This window comes from Hippocampus guttulatus, chromosome 12 (genome assembly GCF_054856545.1).
Source record: "Hippocampus guttulatus isolate MCC_2025c chromosome 12, RoL_Hgut_1.0, whole genome shotgun sequence".
NCBI classification, from domain to species: Eukaryota; Metazoa; Chordata; class Actinopteri; order Syngnathiformes; family Syngnathidae; genus Hippocampus; species Hippocampus guttulatus.
Genome location: NC_141272.1, coordinates 11206219 through 11225774, shown reverse-complemented (window position 1 = coordinate 11225774; position 19556 = coordinate 11206219). Strand labels below are relative to the sequence as shown.

The window sequence follows — 19556 nt, the reverse complement described above, 5'->3', positions numbered from 1 at the left end:
TATTTTGGTTACCTCCATTAGTTACACGGGAGTCAAAAATACAGTGAATTCATTGTTCAGTATTTACAAATTCAACAATTGGTGAGTTTTTGGGTAGAGCCTAACCACTGTTGTTCATGGAAAAACTCGCCTGTTTGCAAGAACCATGAATAGCATTTTTTTTAAACACTCAAAACAAAATACTGTATTTATTGTATTGTAGTGTCTCTTCAATTGGGCCAACAAACTATCAATGCTGGCAATAAAATATGCCCCAAAACACATCAAACTAGTTGTCCGTCCATTCATCCATTTTCCGACCCGCTTTATCTTCACAAGGGTCGCGGGGGGTGCTGGACCCTATCCCAGTTGTCTTCTGGCAGTAGGAGGGGGACACCCTGAACCGGTTGCCAGCCAATCGCAGGGCACACAGAGACGAACAACCATCGGCGCTCACACTCACACCTATGGACAATTTAGAGTGTTCAATCAGCCTTCAATTCATGTTTTTGGAATGTCGGAGGAAACCGGAGTACCCGGAGAAAACCCACGCTGGCCCGGGGAGAACATGCAAGGGAGACCGGAGCTGGAATCGACCCCTGCACCTCTGCACTGTGAAGTCGACGCACTAACCATTCGATCACCGGGCCGCCCACTAGTTGCCCAATCAACCAAATATCATCTGCTCACCCAAGCTTGCTCCGCTCCAAGCACCCAACTCGCTCATCCAATCACAGCTCTAAAAACAGCCGTGTTAGATTTGCAATGAACAGTCAGTGTAAACCGATAATGTGGGATTGTCTACATCTGCTGCTTGGGATCACGATAGTTTTGCCAAACGCGGACGAAATACAGCATCCAAATCAATGGAAATAAAATATGACAAAACCTATCCATGAAGTAACAAATTTCCCCACAAACACAGGCCTCGGCAAAAACATTATTACTCGGCACGATAAATAATACTCCTGTGATTTGCTATACAGTTGAATGTTAATAATTTTACAGCCAACTGCACCACTACAGTTCTTCACTATAAAAGGTAAATATCATTAACTATCTTTTCTGTTTTAAAACTGAACTGTGTGATCAGATTAAATACTCCCACACGCTGTAGATTGACCAGCTTCTCTTTCACGTTTGACAACAAAAAGGGAAATTGATTTGGTTTGGTGTGGCTGAAGTCATCTCGAAAAAGAAGTCAAATCGACAAAATGCAACACAGTATTTAGGTTACAACTAAGGAAATTCAATTTAATGTAGATGATTATCGTAATATGGTAGCTGTTTTTCTATTTGCATGGCTGAATAATGGAATTTTTTCATCACAAGTTTAGATTGTTGTGGTTTGCTCAACTAGGATTCAGAGACTTTATGGAGTTGATGTGTCTGCGAGGGAACGACTTGACATGTTGTTTTGGATAAAGTGCTGTGTCATCGTTTTGTTGTTATGGTAACAAGGGCGGAGGTCACACTGGCTAAATGACACAGGCGTGTCACCAAATTAAAAACCCTCTCATTATTGTTGAATTTTGTGTCATGGAAGTTTTGAAAACATCAAACACAAACAAGGATTTGGAGTAGAACAATGTTACACGCTTAAGGCTGGAAAAACAAAACAAAGAAATATATTCTAAAACTACAGAGGCAGTAAAGTATTTTATGAAATGACACAGTAACAAGTAAATAGAATGTAAATAATTAAACAGTTTGTGCAGCATGATTTCATACGATTATTGTGCTGCTCCTTCTTTAAAATCGCATCTCTCCTTTTATTATTTATAATTTTATCTGTGGTTTTATTGTTCTTGTTTTGGTTGTAAAGTGTCCTTGAGTGTCTTGAAAGGCGCTTATAAATGAAATGTATTATTATTATTATTATTATAGTGTGTGTTACTTAGGCCACCGGGTGGCAGCAAAATACATGTATACTGTACGTATACACAAGAAGAAGACTGTCACAACAGCTCAGTAAACCACAATAATATTAATGTTTTTTTCACAACAGATAAATAATATACTGTATGTCTGTGAGTATTGTTATGTCTGTCTTCACGTTTTGTGGCATCATTTTTGTTCAACTTGCTTTAAGGGTTATAACACAAATACATTGGTTCTAGTTTTGTCAGCCCACTATGAGGTTTTGTATTGTGTGCTACAATTAAGGTAAATGGACTTTGAGGACAAATCTGTGGTTGTTTACATAAGTATGGAACGTGTCGTTATCTTTGTTTTATGTTTAGTTTGACACTAAACTTCAATTCGGAGTGGCAACAGTCTGAGGCCTCTTTTTGTAAGAATTGTTTACTATCTGCCAAATTCCTGCTTGTGAAGGGAATATTTGTCTTTGTTCAAAAAAAGTCAAACAAATGTTTGTTGGAGGCTACAACGGATTAATGGCATCCATCCACCCATCCATCGAATTTCTAATCCGCTTATCCTTACAAGGGTCGCGGGCGTGCTGGAGCCTATCCCAGCTGTCTTCGGGCAGTCGGCGGCGTACACACTGAGCCGGTTGCCAACCAATGGGAGGATTAATGGCATTCCAATTAATTTCAATGGATGAATTATTTCATCTGCCTCCCCTCCCTCCAGTCTGCCCACTGCAATACTGTCGCCATCCAGGCTCCCATCACAGCAAACCAGAGCAGCAACTGAAAGAAAGGGATGCAAAAAAAAAAAATCTAGAGAGGAGGAAAGAAGTGATGAATTAAAGCAGGTGTTGATCGGGGCGGAGCAAGAAAACAACGAGGCAATAAGATTTTGGCGGCCTAATGGCGACGATGCAGAGGATGCATGTGAAGGCTGGAGAAAACAAGGCCAAGGAAGGGGGTCGAAATATCGCAGCTGTGAAATGGGGGCGAGGCACAGAAGCAGGGTAAGGAAACGAAGAAGTGGACATTTGGGCAGAGAAGGGACGTGCACGAGCAGAAAGGAGGACATCATGAGGGGATGAAAAGATGCAGCCTTGCAGAGGTAAAGAGGAAAAATGACTGGAGGGGAAGCTTTTGTTCTTCTGTGGGCAACACAAAGCAATATCGTGTCTTTGTGTCTCAGTGACTCCCTCCGCTTTTCTGCTCCATGAGCCTTTCTTTACACAGAGTAAATCCCACAAACAGGCAAGAAATATGCCCCTGAATCAGAGGGACAAAATACTAACACGGTAAGGTATGAGTTTCAGTTTCTATTCTGATTCATTCTCACTAGCACTGGATGACAGCAAAGTATCATTAATGATGGGTCAATAATTCATGGAGCTTTAAAGCGGCGCTCCTCAAATGAAATGAGCCAAATGTAAAGCTTACAAATCGAAACTCAGAAAGATAAACGAGCCAATGGTCATTTTCAAAATTTAGCAATTCAGCATAACAGACTATATTGGATTGGATTGGAGAAAACTTTACTGTCGAATGTACTGTATGTGTAACATACAGCACAGATGAAATATTTTTGTGCTATCATTGCTGCGGCACATTAATGTGCCCTGAGATCATCCTGTGTGCTGCAGGGCATTAGGGCAAATTTTCACTTTATTGGTGAAAAAAAAAAACAATGTATCTTTGTCTATTGATCCATGCCAGCGACATATAGTGATCAGCAGAATGATTAAATGTGCTTCCACTTGATGGTAGAAATTGCATGATTAATTGCAATCAAATAGGGACATGTTTATCCTTTTTTTTTTAGAACAGGCTTTTTGTGACATTTTGTTTTGCGGCGTGCTGTGATGTTTTCCCTCATATAAAATAAGCGCATTGGCTCAATAAAGGGTACGAAACACTGACCTCGATGATATTGATTACGATTTCATCCGATGAAACTTAAGTTGATAAGAGGACCTCACTTGTGGACACAAAGTGCCATTGTCATTTAAATGATTGATGTACTGGATAAATCCCCCAGATCTTATTACAGTCATAAAACTTTAAATCACTATCCTGTTTAAAAAACAACAACAACAAAAAAAGACAAAAATAGATTGAGCCCACTCTAGTTCTCAGTGGCTCAATTGCTGTCCAAGTGCCCCCATGCATGTGGCTAAAGGTGCAGTGGGCCGGCGGGATGCCCGACACCCGCTCCGTTTGGCTCGAGACAACACTCGTCATGCCAGGCTGCTGACAAACAACAACAATGACCCTCTAATAGAAGAGTAAACATACTAATAGGCCAGGAGGTGCTACAGAGAGTGAACGTGAAAGATGTTGTGCACCGCGCGTGCTTTACTGGTGAAGAATAAATAGAACAGACTCCACCGAGCGTCGACAGACTGAGCGTCGACAGACAAGGCAATATTGACAAATTGAACAGTGTCATGTGTACACATTTTAGGCATACAGTATCGCTAAATTACATAAATCCATCCATGCCCTGCAGGAGACTATTCAAGCTGACTTTGGAGCAAAAGGTAGGATACACCCTGGACAAGTCACCAGTCAACAATTATTCACATTCACATTCACCCCTAAGGGTCAAATTTGAGTTTTGGGATACAATTGTGCCTGCCACCCTTGTCCATTTCAGATGTCAGCGTTGTCTAAGCCTGGATTTGGGTTGTTGACCTACTTCTGTATGTCCACCGGTGTTGGAGACGGATACAAATTTAGGTACATTTATGTTTTTCTCTTTCAGATGTTTTCATTTGGGAAGCACGGCACACCACCTACATTTGCTGCTGTTATCCAGTTGTAGCCAAAGCTTCTCATCCGTTGTATTAATATGCACCTCGGTATGTCAAAAATGGAGCATGAGAATGGAGGCCAATGTGTGTCACAATTCTTCCATGTCCACAGGGAGTCTAGTCTGCACTGCAATGCAGTAAAGAGAAAGAGGAGGGGTTGTTTTTCGGTTCCAATCAACTGTTCATTGACCAGTGGAGAAAATAATCACGTTAGGTGCTTGTGTGTGTGTGTATCGTGTTCTGCTCTTGCGCACTTGCAGCCAATCTCACTACAACACAGTATACCGAGTGGTGTGATTCAAACATCTGTTACAAGCTTATGTGTGTTCACCGAGCGACATCAGGACAAAGTGCACTGACAAGGCAGTTCTCTGAAACTCTGACGTGAGGCCAACATGGCACTGATACGAATGCATTCATTTTTTGACTACCAATACAGTGTCATCCAAAATATTGGACTAGTGCAGCTGACAAAGTTATTTTTACTGTAGACTGAAAACAACAAAGAAGACTGAAGTCCTATGTAGAGCAGGGACGTCCAAACTATTTCCACTCAGGTCCAAAATTAGGAAAGAGAGGAGGTGAGGGAAGGAGAGGGTCAGTCAATTCAATATGCTTCATCAACATCTCAGATTGGTATTGTTGACGGAAAAGCAAAACAAAAAAATTAAATAAATAAAAAACAATAATTAGCTTTAGCGTCAGTATCAACATTTGAGACCTTGATTTTCTTAAAAAGACAGTTACCCCTCAATGACAGGGTGGACAGCAATTTTAGGGACACATGCAAAGTGCTCAGGATGATGATAAAAATGGAGTATGCATGATCAAAATTACTAATTTTGTCAAATAACCTATTGTGGACAATGTAAAAAATTGATTTAGTATAATTTAGCCTTTTATTACACTCACTGTAGCTAGGAGTGTGTGGGAAAAGACAAAACCATGTACATCCAGTGAAAAAAAACTGTAAAATGAAGGAAGAACATTTGAAAGGACTTATCATTGGACTGGTATGCGTACAAATGTTTGGCGCGGTTATAATAAAACCACAGAGATTCATTATTCTGCTATATTTTCATGGAAACAGGGTGATTCTGATGAGGGCACCAAGGACACTTTATGGTGATATTGACCGATTAGTATATCTATGTTTTTTTGTGTGTGTGTGAAGAAAAACAAAATAAAAATAAATAAATAAAAATTCATTGAACAAAAAAACAGTATGCCACATTTTAACATTTTAACTTTTTTCTTGGAAACTTTGAATGTGGGTCATGTCTAACTTTTTTCTTAAGAATAACTTACAGAGGGCCACTGATGGTGGGCAGGCCGGACTTTGGACATCCCTGCTGTAGAGTAAGCATTTTAGCTGCTACAGAGGAAACAAACAGCAACTGAAAGGGGCGGCCTTGAACTGTTGATCTCTTGTCTCGTATTGAGCTTTTGAACCTTTTCAGTATACAGTAAATCCAAAATGGTTCTACCCTTATTCCAACACCAAGAACCCCTTCTACTAAAATGGACAAAGTCTTGGAAGTTACCGCTTAATTGATTGATCCATCGAGTGTTCGGGTATACCCCATAGCATGCCTTTAATTTGTATTCTTCTTCTTGGAGCCTTTAAAATGATCCCTTCACAAACCTTCCATACATTTCTTCATTTTCTTACCACACGGTGTCCCTCATTGTGGCCTGTGGCATGTTTCACAATGTTAGCCTGCACACCAAAGTCAAACTGGTGTAATGCATGTCCCCAATGCCGCATTCATCCATCCCTCCTCCCTTCTGTCCATCTCTCCATTCCCAGTCGAGCCCCCAGGGGTTTTCTACATTCCTGCTTTGCTCCTTGCTTGCTTGCATCCATGCCTCCACTCTCTCATTCGCTGCCTGAAGTCACCCACGGCTGCTTCTTCCTCCTCCTCCCTCCTCGTCCTCCTCCCCTGCAGTGACTCCTCTGCCACTGTGAGCCATGCTCTCTTTCTGTCTTGGGCTGCGGTGTGAGAATGGGGTCATTGTTGCTCTGTGGCGATGTGTACATGCGTTTGTGCTGTGTCTGTGTGTGCGTGTGTGTGGGCTCCTGATCCAGCGCCAGTGTGTCCTGCTGTCCAACCTCCATGCGCACGCATACTCAGTGCACTGTACTGGAGAAGAGACACAGACACGCCTGAATATAGATGGTCATGAATACACAGCTTGTCTTGTAATTGTTCTGTAATCCACAAGAACAGTGATGCTACTGATACCGCACTGGGTAAAATGAAGTAGCATTCTACTGTACACGAGACATGTAGTTCAACCTGCATTTTCTTTTTTTTTAACAGGAGTACAAGAGGTTGTATAGTGAGATTGCATCTGGAAGGATGCTGGAGTACCCAATGAAAACAGCACAGGCACCGAAAGAACATGCAAGGTCCACATGAGAAGTCTGGAGCCAAAATTTGAACCCTGAATGCCAGAAGTGTGAGGTAGACATTCTAACCACTTGTTCTCCTGACTTAAATGTAGGGGTCATGGTATCTTCAATATTTTTCCTGGTCATATCCCATGTTTTGCATGGGCCCTTGTTGCTAGGCTGAATTCACATGGCTCAGACATACCGGTAACTTCCCCAGATGCCAGTTAAAAATGTCCACAAATGGAAAAAAAGGTGAGTGTGGATGCAATCTCCATAGACAACCTCCTTGTATCTAATGGCATGAAATACAAATTTCCTTGATAAAATAACGAGTTTTTTCTTACTTCAAATATGGGCCTTGCCTCAATAGAGGTTGGGAATCCCTGCAGTAATGTACATTGCATTGCGTAGGAGCAAGGTGGCATAACAAGAAATTACGTTTAAATATAAAAATATAAATGCTGGAACTAGTGGGACACTGCCCCCAAAATGCACTTGTTTTATATTGCAATTTAAACTCTCAAAGAGGTAATAATCTTATCCATCCATCCATTTTCCGAACCGCTGAATCCCCACTAGGGTTGCGGGGGGTGCTGGAGCCTATCCCAGCCGTCTTCGGGCAGTAGGCGGGGGACACCCTGAACCGATTGCCAGCCAATCGCAGGGCACACAGAGACGAACAACCATGCGCGCTCACACTCACACCAAGGGACAATTTAGTGTGTTCAATCACCCTGCCATGCATGTTTTTGGAACGTGGGAGGAAACCGGAGCACCCGGAGAAAACCCACGCAGGCCCGGGGAGAACATGCAAACTCCACACAGGGAGGCCGGAGCTGGAATTGAACTGTGAAGTCGATGTGCTAACCACTGGACTACCGGGCCGCCCGGTAATAATCTTAAATAAAAAAATAATCATAAATTTATAGTTTCCAGTAGTGTCGAACTGCACTGGATCATACCGGAAGGTGCTTCAAATATTTGAGTTACCTTATCGGCTTAAACCGGAGTACAATTCCATCTTTATAAAGGAAAATTGTATATCATGCCATTAGATGCAAGGGATGTTGAATTGTGGCCCATTAAAGTCATGAAGTAATTTTGTAGTGTGGGGGTTCACCAACAGGTCGCCCTCAAGGACCACATGAGTAGCCCATGGGCCTGTTCTAAAAATATCAAACCAGTGATGGGACATTGTGATTTCTTGGGAAGTGACCGGGTGAAAATGTGAACAATGGCCGAGATTTATACAGTAGAAATAAAGTGCTCCATATTAATATTTCCAGTATCTGTTTCCTAACTATTGGGATAAATTGTTAACATGATCAGTGTCTTCACAGATATGAAAATCATGAATTATTGTTGATAACGTCACATTTAATTATAAAAGATAACTCGCATAAATTTGTTATTCCAAAAGTGTGTATCAAACCGGTAGCCCTTTGCATTAATCGGCAACCAAAGAGTAGCACTCAGTTTCAAAAAGGTAGGTGACCCCTGCTGCGGTGTAACTTTAATCCGCAACCATAAAATGCTTCAGTGTGAAAGCTTGAGATGTGAAAGTGGTCGCAGTCCCATCATTTCTAGTTTGCGCTCGTCGAAGTTAGTCACCATGTCACTCTCCGAAGGATTAGCTCGCGGGACCAGCCACCACTCTAATCCCTTTCCTCAACAGCCCCACTCTTTACTCTAATAGCCACAGCCAGACGCAGTCACACTGTATTTTACAGGCCTACGCACCATATCTCGCCTCCCTAATCTGTTTAGCAGCTAATAAAGCATTTGTTTGCACTTTTGCTAACTATGTTAAATTTTAACCAAAGGAGGAATAAACAGAAGATGCCGATTACATTTGATTTGGGTTTTTTTCTGGGAATGACGTGACACTATTTAAATTTTTTTTAAAAAGACATTCGACAAGCCTGCCTCGAGACGTGAGGGCTCCCTCTATTCAGATGATTGTTGACTAAGTAAACACAGCTTCCATTTGAAGCAGTAAAAACAGCATGCGATGTCAGCCTTGCTTGCTTGTCTCAGCTCATGCATGCATTCACGCATCTTGTTGTACACTTTTAAAACAATTGTGACTGTTAGGCCAAGTGTTTGTCTACAGTGACCGAAACCAGGAAACTGTGGCCATCATAAAAACTTTATTAATGCTATGGGCAAATACTAGGTAACATTTTACATTTGATCACTATTTCCTTACTGGCAAAATAGGGATAAAAGGGAAAGGGTAGACACAAAAACAGAGATTAAATTTTAGGAATATTTAAAATCCATCCATCCGTCCTCCATTTTTTTTAGGGGGAGTACTTATCCTGAATGGGGCCGACTTTGGGCATGCAGCGGTGCACTGGTCGTGACTGGTCGTTAGCCAATTGCAAAAAACATCGAGAAACAACCACTCACATTGCCATTCACACCTACTGCCAATTCAGAGTCTTCTGTAAACCAAACATGCATTTTTTTTTTTCGAATGTGTCATTTTCTTTTCACAAATTGTCCAGCTCGGAGCCGGGTGACCTATTTTGCAAAATGGGCAAACGCAGGGAGGGAATTGCGTTGTATTAAAAGTACCTGCAGTTATGAAGCAATGGCCATTTAATATTGCTACAAATGATCACACCAAACAATTCAAGGGAGGTGGATTTGCTGATATGACCCTAGAAACATTTGTCAAAATGTCAAAATTACCATAAATTACCCAGAAAAGTGGAAAATAAAGAGGAAGAAAAACGAGAGAAAAGAAGTGGCAAAGATTTAGTCATTAGAAGCATCGGTTGTGTTGAGTCAGTTGCTATGCACCATTTGTGTCCTGTTAGTTTAGTCAATAACTTGCATCTTAGCTGGAACATGGTGTGTAAATTAAAGGGATGTGCATACCGCCAACAAAGGTCGATAAGACATGTAGTGTCTCAGACGGTTTAATTTAAAGTGGAATGGTTAGATTCAGTGGGATTATGATTCAATTTGATAGAATGTGGCTGAGTTTGATAAGTTAAGGTGCAATGTGTTTATTTTAAAAGATGAATGAGGTAGGTTAGTAGGTCAATGTAGGTTACTGTAAATGTGGCATTTCCGTCAAAGATACTGTATATTTTAAAGATATACAGTATATTCAATGCATACTGTATATTGACAAATTAAATTACGATAAGATTCGGTTTGATTCAATTAACTCCCATCTTTTAAATCAAAACCAATTTTCTGATTGAAATCGTTTTTATTACCCCCTAACTAATTAGTAATGAACATGAGTTTTCTGTAGCTAGGTGGCATGGGGGGGGGGGGGGGGGTCTTAACTCAGGAGGTGTTATTGGCCTAATTTATGCTTTTAGCAGTGGTTTATCCTACTTGTCCAAGACGTTACAGTTCAAAATTGTCAAAAAAACAATGCAATTTTTTTTTATGCATATGCAAGCCACCAATGACGGGGGCACAATATAAAATCTCTCCTTGGGTGCCACATTGGGGTGGGCCAGCTCTGGTCCAGCTGAATGGGACAAATGTGTCAGAATGGGCAACCAATGTATATTCTGATAAAATTTCGTACATCTGTCAAAATAAATTGACCAATGCAAGTCTTGACACACAGCCTTAATTTGTTGAGTTGTGCCCCGGATGCACCTTTCACATCTCATGTTTGAACATTCTTAATGGCAGCGGCATTTTCACTGACGTGTATGATGAACTACAGCCACGCTCTCAGACATCAAATGAATATACTGTATTACTGTGTAAAGTTGTATAGCAATGAGAAGACGGCCTCTTTATGCAACCTAGTGAGACCGGCGCCCTACGCTGTGAGAAACCCGAGGCTGATGCGGGATCAGGGTGACAGGTAAAGCATGACCAAGAGGCCAATGACTAGCCTGCTCACAAACATGAAGTGACATCACTCTAAAGGAGGTCATGGTAATCAGATTATCCCCCGGCCATAGCCTCACCAGGTTAAAACGGCAGACTATATAAACATACACTGGCATGATTTATAAAATACGAGGGGATAATTTTAGAGGAAAGCTTACTAGCGAGCCCAAAATAAAGCTCAGTTAAAACATACACACACAGGCACTCACTCAATGAATAGCATGTCATAAATGGCCTTGATAAGTTTTTTTTTTTTAAAGAGGCATAGCAGAAGGAAACATCATACTGAGCTCCAAGCCCATGGAAGGTATGAGAAGAGGCTCTGTTAGCAACGCACCCATGCCAAGTGGTTTGCGGTTTGAAGAGGATACCTGAGAGCAGTGCACCCGCACAATAAAGTGAGATGTAACCCAAAACGGAGATGAACCACTGTTTACCCCCTGCACTCTCCTTCTCTTGTTCTTTCCCATCAGTCGTCTGACTCGCGGGTCATACATCCTTGCGCTCTATGGACTCCAGTATTACGCACATGGATTTTTCTTCTCAATTGATTTTTGAAAATATGAGTTGCGCCAAGAGGGAAAACAAACTCAAATCGAAATAAATAAGAGATAAAATTGCGCCACATTAATGTGCGTCAAACATGGAAGAACATGACAAAACTTGGCAATACCATTAGATGCTGAGTTTTGTTACACCCAATTGGGTACTGTCACATTTTGTTGTGGTTACCTCATTTTGCTACGACTGACCAGGTTTCTCATCTGCAAAATGACTTCCGTGGCAAATTTTTGGCATCCTTGCCAATCACAATCGGTTGGCCATCCCAGACCCCAACGAGTCTTTTGCCAATCAGTTTTGTCCACAGTGGCCTGAAATGCGATTGCCATGGTTACGGGCAACATAATGTAAACGTAGCTTAACATGCATGATTTTCGAAAGGGAGAAGGAAGCCGCAGTATCTGGAGGAAAACCCACACGTGAGACTTGAATCTGAATCTGAATCTCCTGACTGTGGCTGTGAGTACAACAACATGCTGCCCCAAAGCAATGATAATCATTGAGGTTTGACTAATTTTTCACCACAGTGGCACCAAACCTGTTGGGAACAGAAAGTGATCCTGGACCAGCTAATTTGGTTCACATTCCACTACAATTCACACGACCAAAAAATAAATAAATAAAACACGCCAAGTGGATTGTGAAGTATATTTTGATTAAAATGGATCAAAGCTCATGCTAGGGTGAAAGCATCCTTCATTTCTCACTGTATTGTCCCCCCTTCCCCAAAAGACAATGCCAGGCAACTAAGTTTTGTTGACTCTGGTATTTCAACAAGCCAACCTCCGGGGTTTGTCTCGCAGCTATTTATTCCGAAATTGATGCACATGTTCCACTCGCACCACGATGCTCAAGTGTCTCAAAGCAAGATCCAGTGGAGGGTATTAGGGAGGGTCCGAGCATTGACACAAACACAGTAGCATTTCTTTTATGCTGTCATTTACAAGGAGACAATAGTTGAAATTAGGGCATTGACATTTAACGCAGTGGCCGATAGAGGCTGGAAGCTGCATGACTCAGCGGCACAGAAGCAATGCCATGTACAATAGTATCCACTGGTGCCCACCCCTTACCGTCAGTGGAGCCGCATAATGGGAAGTTAAAGAAATTGAGAATCAAAGATGCAAATGAGGATTGTGGCCTTTTTCTGCGGATCAACAATATAAGCGTGTTTATGCTACTCTTCAACTGTCTCACCCTTTTGAAAAGAGCCTTTAGTCAGCATCCTGCACTCTCCACCCACACTCGCACCCCCCCTCCCCCCGCACCCCAAAGCACGTCAGAGGAGATCAACGCACGCCTTCGGAGACGCATATCTCCCATGCGCTCACATGCGTCCAGGCTTTGATTCCATTTGTGTGATGCACTAACAACTGCAACTGCGTCTTTAAAACAGCAAGTAGCACAAAGGAACAAAAATAGCACAGTGAGTTGCAGAGCAGAAGTGCTCTGCTTGAGTACGGGGAGGAGGACGAGGAGGAAGAGGAGGAGCAGATGGATGATGGAGAAAAGGTGGCCAAAGGAGACAATTTTTACAGAATTTAGGCTTCCTGACACTTATGTGATTATATTACATGATGTGTGCCCTGCGATTGGCTGGCAACCGGTTCAGGGTGTCCCCCGCCTACTGCCCGAAGTCAGCTGGGATAGGCTCCAGCACCCCCCACGACACTTGTGAGGATAAAGCGGATCAGAAAATGGATGGATGGGTGGACTTGAGAGACACATAAGAAAAACACTCCCAATCAGTTGCAATGCTATTTGAGTCCGGCAACATCATTTACGTGAAATCACTTCCTAATCGGCTATCGTTCAGTTTCACGTCACAATTACGGAGACACAGGCTGGGCCAGACTCAGTGTTGACCACATACATAAAGACTTGCCATCGTAATTACTGAATAGGTTGAACCAGGGATCACCAAGTCCGCGTGGGCCCCTAACCTGCATGTTTTACACGTTTGCCCACTCCAACGCATCTAATTCAAATGATCAGCCCATCAGCAAACGGTTCAGAAGCCAGATAATGATCCAGATTTTTTCAATCAGGTGTGCTGGAGGAGAGAAAGATCTAAAACATGCAAGATAGGGGCCCATGAGGATCACCTTTGGGGAATCCTGAGTTTAACATTTAATATAGTCGGCCTTAACCATTTTCTGCGAAGATTGAGGAAGAAAAATCACTGTAAACACAGCCCATACCGCAGGAAAATTGCTCAGGATAATCGTTTAGAGACATCCGACTATCATGCCTTTGCTGAAATTTGGCCTGATTATCGGTTTAACTACAAACCAACTATTATCATGTTTGTAAAAGTAGGCTTTTTGATACAGCTTGTATCAGATCTTAATAACTATCTCCTAATGTCAAGGTCAGTGAGTGCCTAGGGGTCAATCCGTATCTGTGTACATTTATGACCACAGACTGAGCATCAAAACCCCACAGGTCACAAGGACAAGAAATTAATACAGCTATATTGGTCGTATTGTTGGAAACTTCCATCATGCCTATTTGGAAGAAGACTTCATTTTAGATAGACAAAAGTATGCTCATCATTGCTTCAAATTCTTAGCTATCATTACCGCAGTTGGGCAACACAATCTCGGTTTGTCTGGTTGATCTTCCGATTGAACTCTGCCCCATTTTCTGAAGCTTTTAAGGATCTTCGCATTCCAAAGGCATTAAAAAGACACAAATTGATTTGTACTCACTATTGCTGGACTTGAGGTCTCTGTGGATGATGGGTACAAATGCCTGGTTGTGAAGGTAGTCCATCCCCGTTGCAATCTGCACAGCCCAGTTCACCAGCACCCTCGGGGGCACCTTCTTTCCAGCCAATGCTCGGTTGAGGGCCCCACCTCTGGCGTATTCCATGACCAGGCACAGGTTGGGCTCGCGCAAGCAGACCCCACGCAATGCGATGATGTTGGGGTGCCGGAGCATCCAGAAGAGTCTGGCCTCCTGGCGTACGCTCTCCGCTGTCACGCTGATGTCTTCGTCAGGGTCTTGCCTCGCAGCCTTGACTGCAACTTCTTCCCCCTGCCAGATCCCTTTGTACACCTTCCCAAATCCACCAGCTCCAATAACCTCCTCTAGGAGCAGTTCGGAGAAGTCGACCTCCAAAGGGCATTCACTCACATCTACAGTGAGCTGCTGGTAGTTGGGAGCATCCCCCTTTGTCACATAGTTGCTGGGAAAGATGCCCACCTTATCCTGGATCTTACCCGTCCACCAACCCTCATCCCCAGAAACTTTGGAGTCTTTGGAGAGAACTTCCAGGAGGTCCCCACGCCTAAGGGTTAACTCCTCATCTGCTGTTGCCTCGTAATCGAACACCGCCGTCCAGTAGGGGTTGGGCGCTGTGCAGTGGTGGTGAGAATCCGGGGAGGCGAAGGATGAGTTCCAGCTACTGCCATTCTCCATTTGCATGACCGGGGCAGGGCACATGAGAGGTGGCGGGGTCATATTCGGGGACATGGAGGATGCTGTTGATGGAATGAGGCATGGCGGAGGCGGGGAGCAGCAGCCCCCACAGCTGGTGCAGGACAGGGGGGCTGCCGTGTTGCTCACTCTGCCGTACGGGTTCATGGAGGCCGGTCTGGTGTTGGACACTGCAAGTCTGCCCTCTGTCAACTCAGGCACAATACACAGCACAGGCCCATCAACTGATGCGAGGTGTCCTCTGCCACCAGTAGAGGGGTAAGGGGGATCAGCGGATCAAAGAAATGGGAGTGTTGCACCCCCATAACCGCATCTTGTTGCTGAAACAGTGCCAAATCCCGCTTCCGCTTGTGGGGAGCGCATGTATTCTTAAAAGGGTCAGGTCACTCAGGGACAATGCACCTTAGGTCAAACTCCACTGCCACGAGAGTATCACATGACTGACTATGTCTCTATTGAAAGTTGTTAGAATTTTAATTTTGTCTGTAAAAAAAAACTGCACGTGTTATTTTCCTAAGGCATAACTCGGATTCCTTATTGCTCATGAAACACTGACTTGAAACCTCCTACCATAACCATTACAGTAAATAGGCAAAGTGCTCATGTAGATCTAAACTAGATGACAATTAGGTCTCATGCTGTTGCCTGGATGAATTTTCCATGAATTGTGAGAATCCAAAAGGGGCTGTCATTAGATTGGATTAGCAGGGGACTGACTGTGGTTAGACTACAAGTGAAAATGACAGACCCTGACAGAGCCTTGTGCAATCCTCTGAGCCGGGGTCCTCATTATCGAGTGTACACGCTCCTCCCCCGTCAGCCATCTCCGTGAATATGGGCTGCTTTCTCTTTATACAGCGCGGCATGGATGGCTGAATAGATGGATCACTTTTCGGTGCCTTCCATCCCGAAAGTCCGCTCCCGACTAATTCCTGCATGGAAGGCCACTCTGCTCAAAACAACCCCCTGACAGCCTCTATCAAAGGGGGGTCCGCTCATATCAATTCATTCAGCCCACAGCTGGAAAGCAGGTCAGTGTAGAGACAAAAAAGTGATGATGGCAAATGGACGTGGATGGGAGGCTTATTCATTTTAGTGTTAGCTTATCCATCAGTGGAGGAGGGGGGAGCCTGTAAATGTCTAGGGGCTTCTTTAAGACGGCAGGATGAAAAAATAGCTTATCAGCATTAACCTAATGGTGCAGCATAAATTAAGGCCATGTTCCATAATATAATAGTTCAATTACGGTGATATAGTCCACATCTGAAGGTTTGCACTATGATAAAAGCAAGTATTTACTGTAACCCAACCTGCACCGTGGGCATAGCAACATCCATCGACTAGTTATGGGCGTGAGACTGCATCTCAGTGATCCACATCATCCACACGTCAAGCCTCCGTGGTTTCCCTCGCCTTGCCAATCATCCAGATGTTCCCAAAAAAAAAAAGCTCCATCGGTATTTAGACACATCGATCGAGCTGTCAAATACACCGGGCCAATCACTCGTCGTCTGATCAAATCCACACCGGCTGACGTGCACTCGGGTCGGGGAACAAGTGTCCGGCTTGTCGCTGCCCCACGGAGCAGAAAGCTGTCGACGGGCCCTGTTTGTGTGCATATATCCCATGCAGAATGAGCAGTATCCGGGCACACGCGCCGCGGTGGAGGAGGCACAATATCAGTCTGGTAGAACGGGAGAGACACCGAGCCGCCGCCGCTGGTGGTTGTGATGACGTTCCGTTGCACTCTGGGTAATGGAGTCTCATGCCCATGTCGCTGACCTACATCAACGTGCTAGCTCATCAATCATAAACGTGGCGCAATAATAACGGATTACTGATCATTAGCTCGGCAGCTCTGTTTCATTACCACATTGTACGAATAGAACGACTAGATATTGGAATGGCAATAACATAATACTGTACACAAATGAAAACTTGGCTAGTTATTTTTATGACGTGTAAATGCCAAACATTCTTAGATACAATTGACCTCCCCACGTTTTACTGCCAACGTCAAAATATATTACAGATATATTTTTAAAATAGAATATAATCCATCCATCCATTGGGGGAGGGGGGGACCCTATCCCAGCTGTCTTCGGGCAATAGGCGGGGGACACCATAAATTACAATGAAAACTAAAATTATTCATAAAATGAAATTTGTCCGAGCATTAATTGAGCATAATGTTGAAAGTGAGTTATATCATTAATATACAGTATTAGTTGAATTGTATGAAGAAATGAATTTAAAATATTTTGCGCGACACTGACCTCGAGTGTCTACAAACTATAGTACAATCACGCTCATGTCTGTATTGTACGAGACATGAGTGGGAATCGCAGGAGAAATCAGTCACAATCCAATCTTTTTTTAGATATACAGTATTGCTAAGAACGATTGCTGTAATATCACGGTATATCAATTAGGCAATAGAATATTGCGTAAACATTCAATTCCCATTTCAGGGTCAACTCCATTACAGGGGTGTGGCGTCATCATGCCCTACAAATGCTCTTTAGAAAAGATTGACATGTAAAACAAATGAGATGTTTCATTGGACCCACGTAAGGACAAACGGTTCAGATAATGGATGGATGGATTGCATATTCCGTATGTTCTTGTAATTTTTTTTTGTATTATTAATATTTGAATTCCTGTGTTAATGTGATCTTGTTTTATTCCTTTCTTCATTTTTAAATTTTTTTCTGACCTTATTCTTCAAAGATGCCAAAGGTGGGACATCTTTAAAAAAGTACACATTATTTTGGTTGACAATTTAGGGTGCCAAATTATGGTTTTTAACCAATATAAGGAAATAGAAACTTGGCTGGAAATTAATTTTGCCTGTCGTCAAATCTAACATTATTGAAGTTGCTGTCAGTACTTATGGTTCAGGCAGCTAAAGTAAAAGATTAGAGAGACCAAAAGTAACCGCCTCATAGTCGGCCTTAAGTTCCGTAAACTTTTAGTTCCTGGAAATTGTGATTCTCGGAACTAAAACATTTCAGAAAACTGAAGCACCCATTGCGTCTGTAGCCACAGGTCCGCCTTAAGGGAAATTTTACTGCTTGGTACTTGTGGTTCACCTCATTTTCACCCAGGGGGCTACAATTCAATGCAGGTGTTGTGTCACTGTCTATGAAAATTAGTAACTGGATGGACCAAAAGCGGCACAGTGTAGACTGGTCAGCATGTCGGCCTCACAGTGCAAAGGTGCAGGGTTCGATTGGGGCTCCGGCCTTCCTGTGTGGAGTTTACATGTTCTCCCTGTGCCTGTGTGGGTTTTCTCCGGATACTCCGGTTTCCTCCCACATTCCAAAAACATTCAAGGCAGGGTAATTGAACACCCGAAATTGCCCCCGAGGTGTGATTGTGAGTGTGAATGGTTGTTTGTCTATGTGTGCCCTGTGATTGGCTGGCAACCAGTTCGGGGTGTGCCCCGCCCACTGCCCGAAGACAGCTGGGATAAATTCCAGCACCCCCTGCGCTGATGAGAAGAAAGGAGTGTCAGCGCAGAGCGCCGATGCGGATGTGGAACTCAGAGTCGCGGCTTGGAATTGAAGCGGATTTACATGGGACAGGAGAAGAGAGCCAATATCTCTTTTTCGTTAATGGATGCTACAGCTTCTTGTTGCTTTCAAGCTTAGCTTGTAGCAGACGTGTGTGCACATTGCAGCATGACGTCTTTGATCCACTGGTGAAAAGGACAGTATGATTCACTCCTCTTTCATCTATAACTGCTTCAGACAACAAAGTGTATGTCTTGTATTATTTTGTCATTTTATGTTAACTTTTCTTTTGATGGAGGCGCGGACACCCGCAGCAGCTCCTCTTGTTTTATGTTGTCTTTAGAGGGAAGAAATTTCAGCTGTGCTGTGCACATACAGCACATTTGACAATAAAGTTGTACTTGACTTTACCCTAGTGAGGATAAAGTGGTTCGGAAAATGAATGAATGAATGTTTTAAAGGCTTTTCAATGGTGAACTTTCAACAATGAAAAGAAGATTGCGAATGGATTGCGCTATTAGTGTTTCACTGCATGGTACGAGTACCACTAGTGGTACGCAGCCTCTCTTGTGGTACATCACTCAGTTAAATAAAATTCAATTAAACATGAAATACAATCAAGCACATTCCACTGAAGCTGGTAGCTGTGTAAGAGCTCATTTAAATAAAAAAATCAGTCATTAGATGTATTTTACTGTTGATTTATTTATTTATTTAGGGAGCTTACTTTGTGTAAAAAACTTTGAGAACCGCTGCGCATAGCAAAAGGTTGGCTTTAAGGCCACATAAAGGCTTGGTCCGGCATTGTGCCTTGCAACCGCAAGGTGTCGCTGTTGGCCCACATACGGGTAGGAGGTGAGCAATAAGCGAACAATTAATGTAATTAATTAGTCAAGTGTTTCTTTAATGGCAATCACATATTCACATGGAAAACATGCATATACTTTTACACTGATCACTGATAATGCACCCCAAAAATGGTAACTTCCACTTATCGTTTCACAGAGGGCCATTGCCAGTCCACTTCACTTGCCAGCCCATGAGTGCTGCCTCTTGGCCGTGGACTGACTGCGCATGCGCAGTGACGTCGGGTTCCGCCGTGGTTTCGGTT

General features: G+C 43.0%; 1 protein-coding gene across 1 annotated transcript in view; it reads right to left on the bottom strand.

The window, feature by feature from the left end:
• The window catches only part of map3k10 (mitogen-activated protein kinase kinase kinase 10), a 29753-nt gene extending 13093 nt beyond the window's left edge, over nucleotides 1–16660 (bottom strand). The window contains exon 1 of the mRNA XM_086125441.1: nucleotides 14201–16660. Coding sequence (XP_085981567.1) covers nucleotides 14201–15077 — 877 coding nt within the window. The 5' untranslated portion in view covers nucleotides 15078–16660. The remainder of the gene's footprint in view (nucleotides 1–14200) is intronic.
• Nucleotides 16661–19556: the final 2896 nt, after the last annotated feature.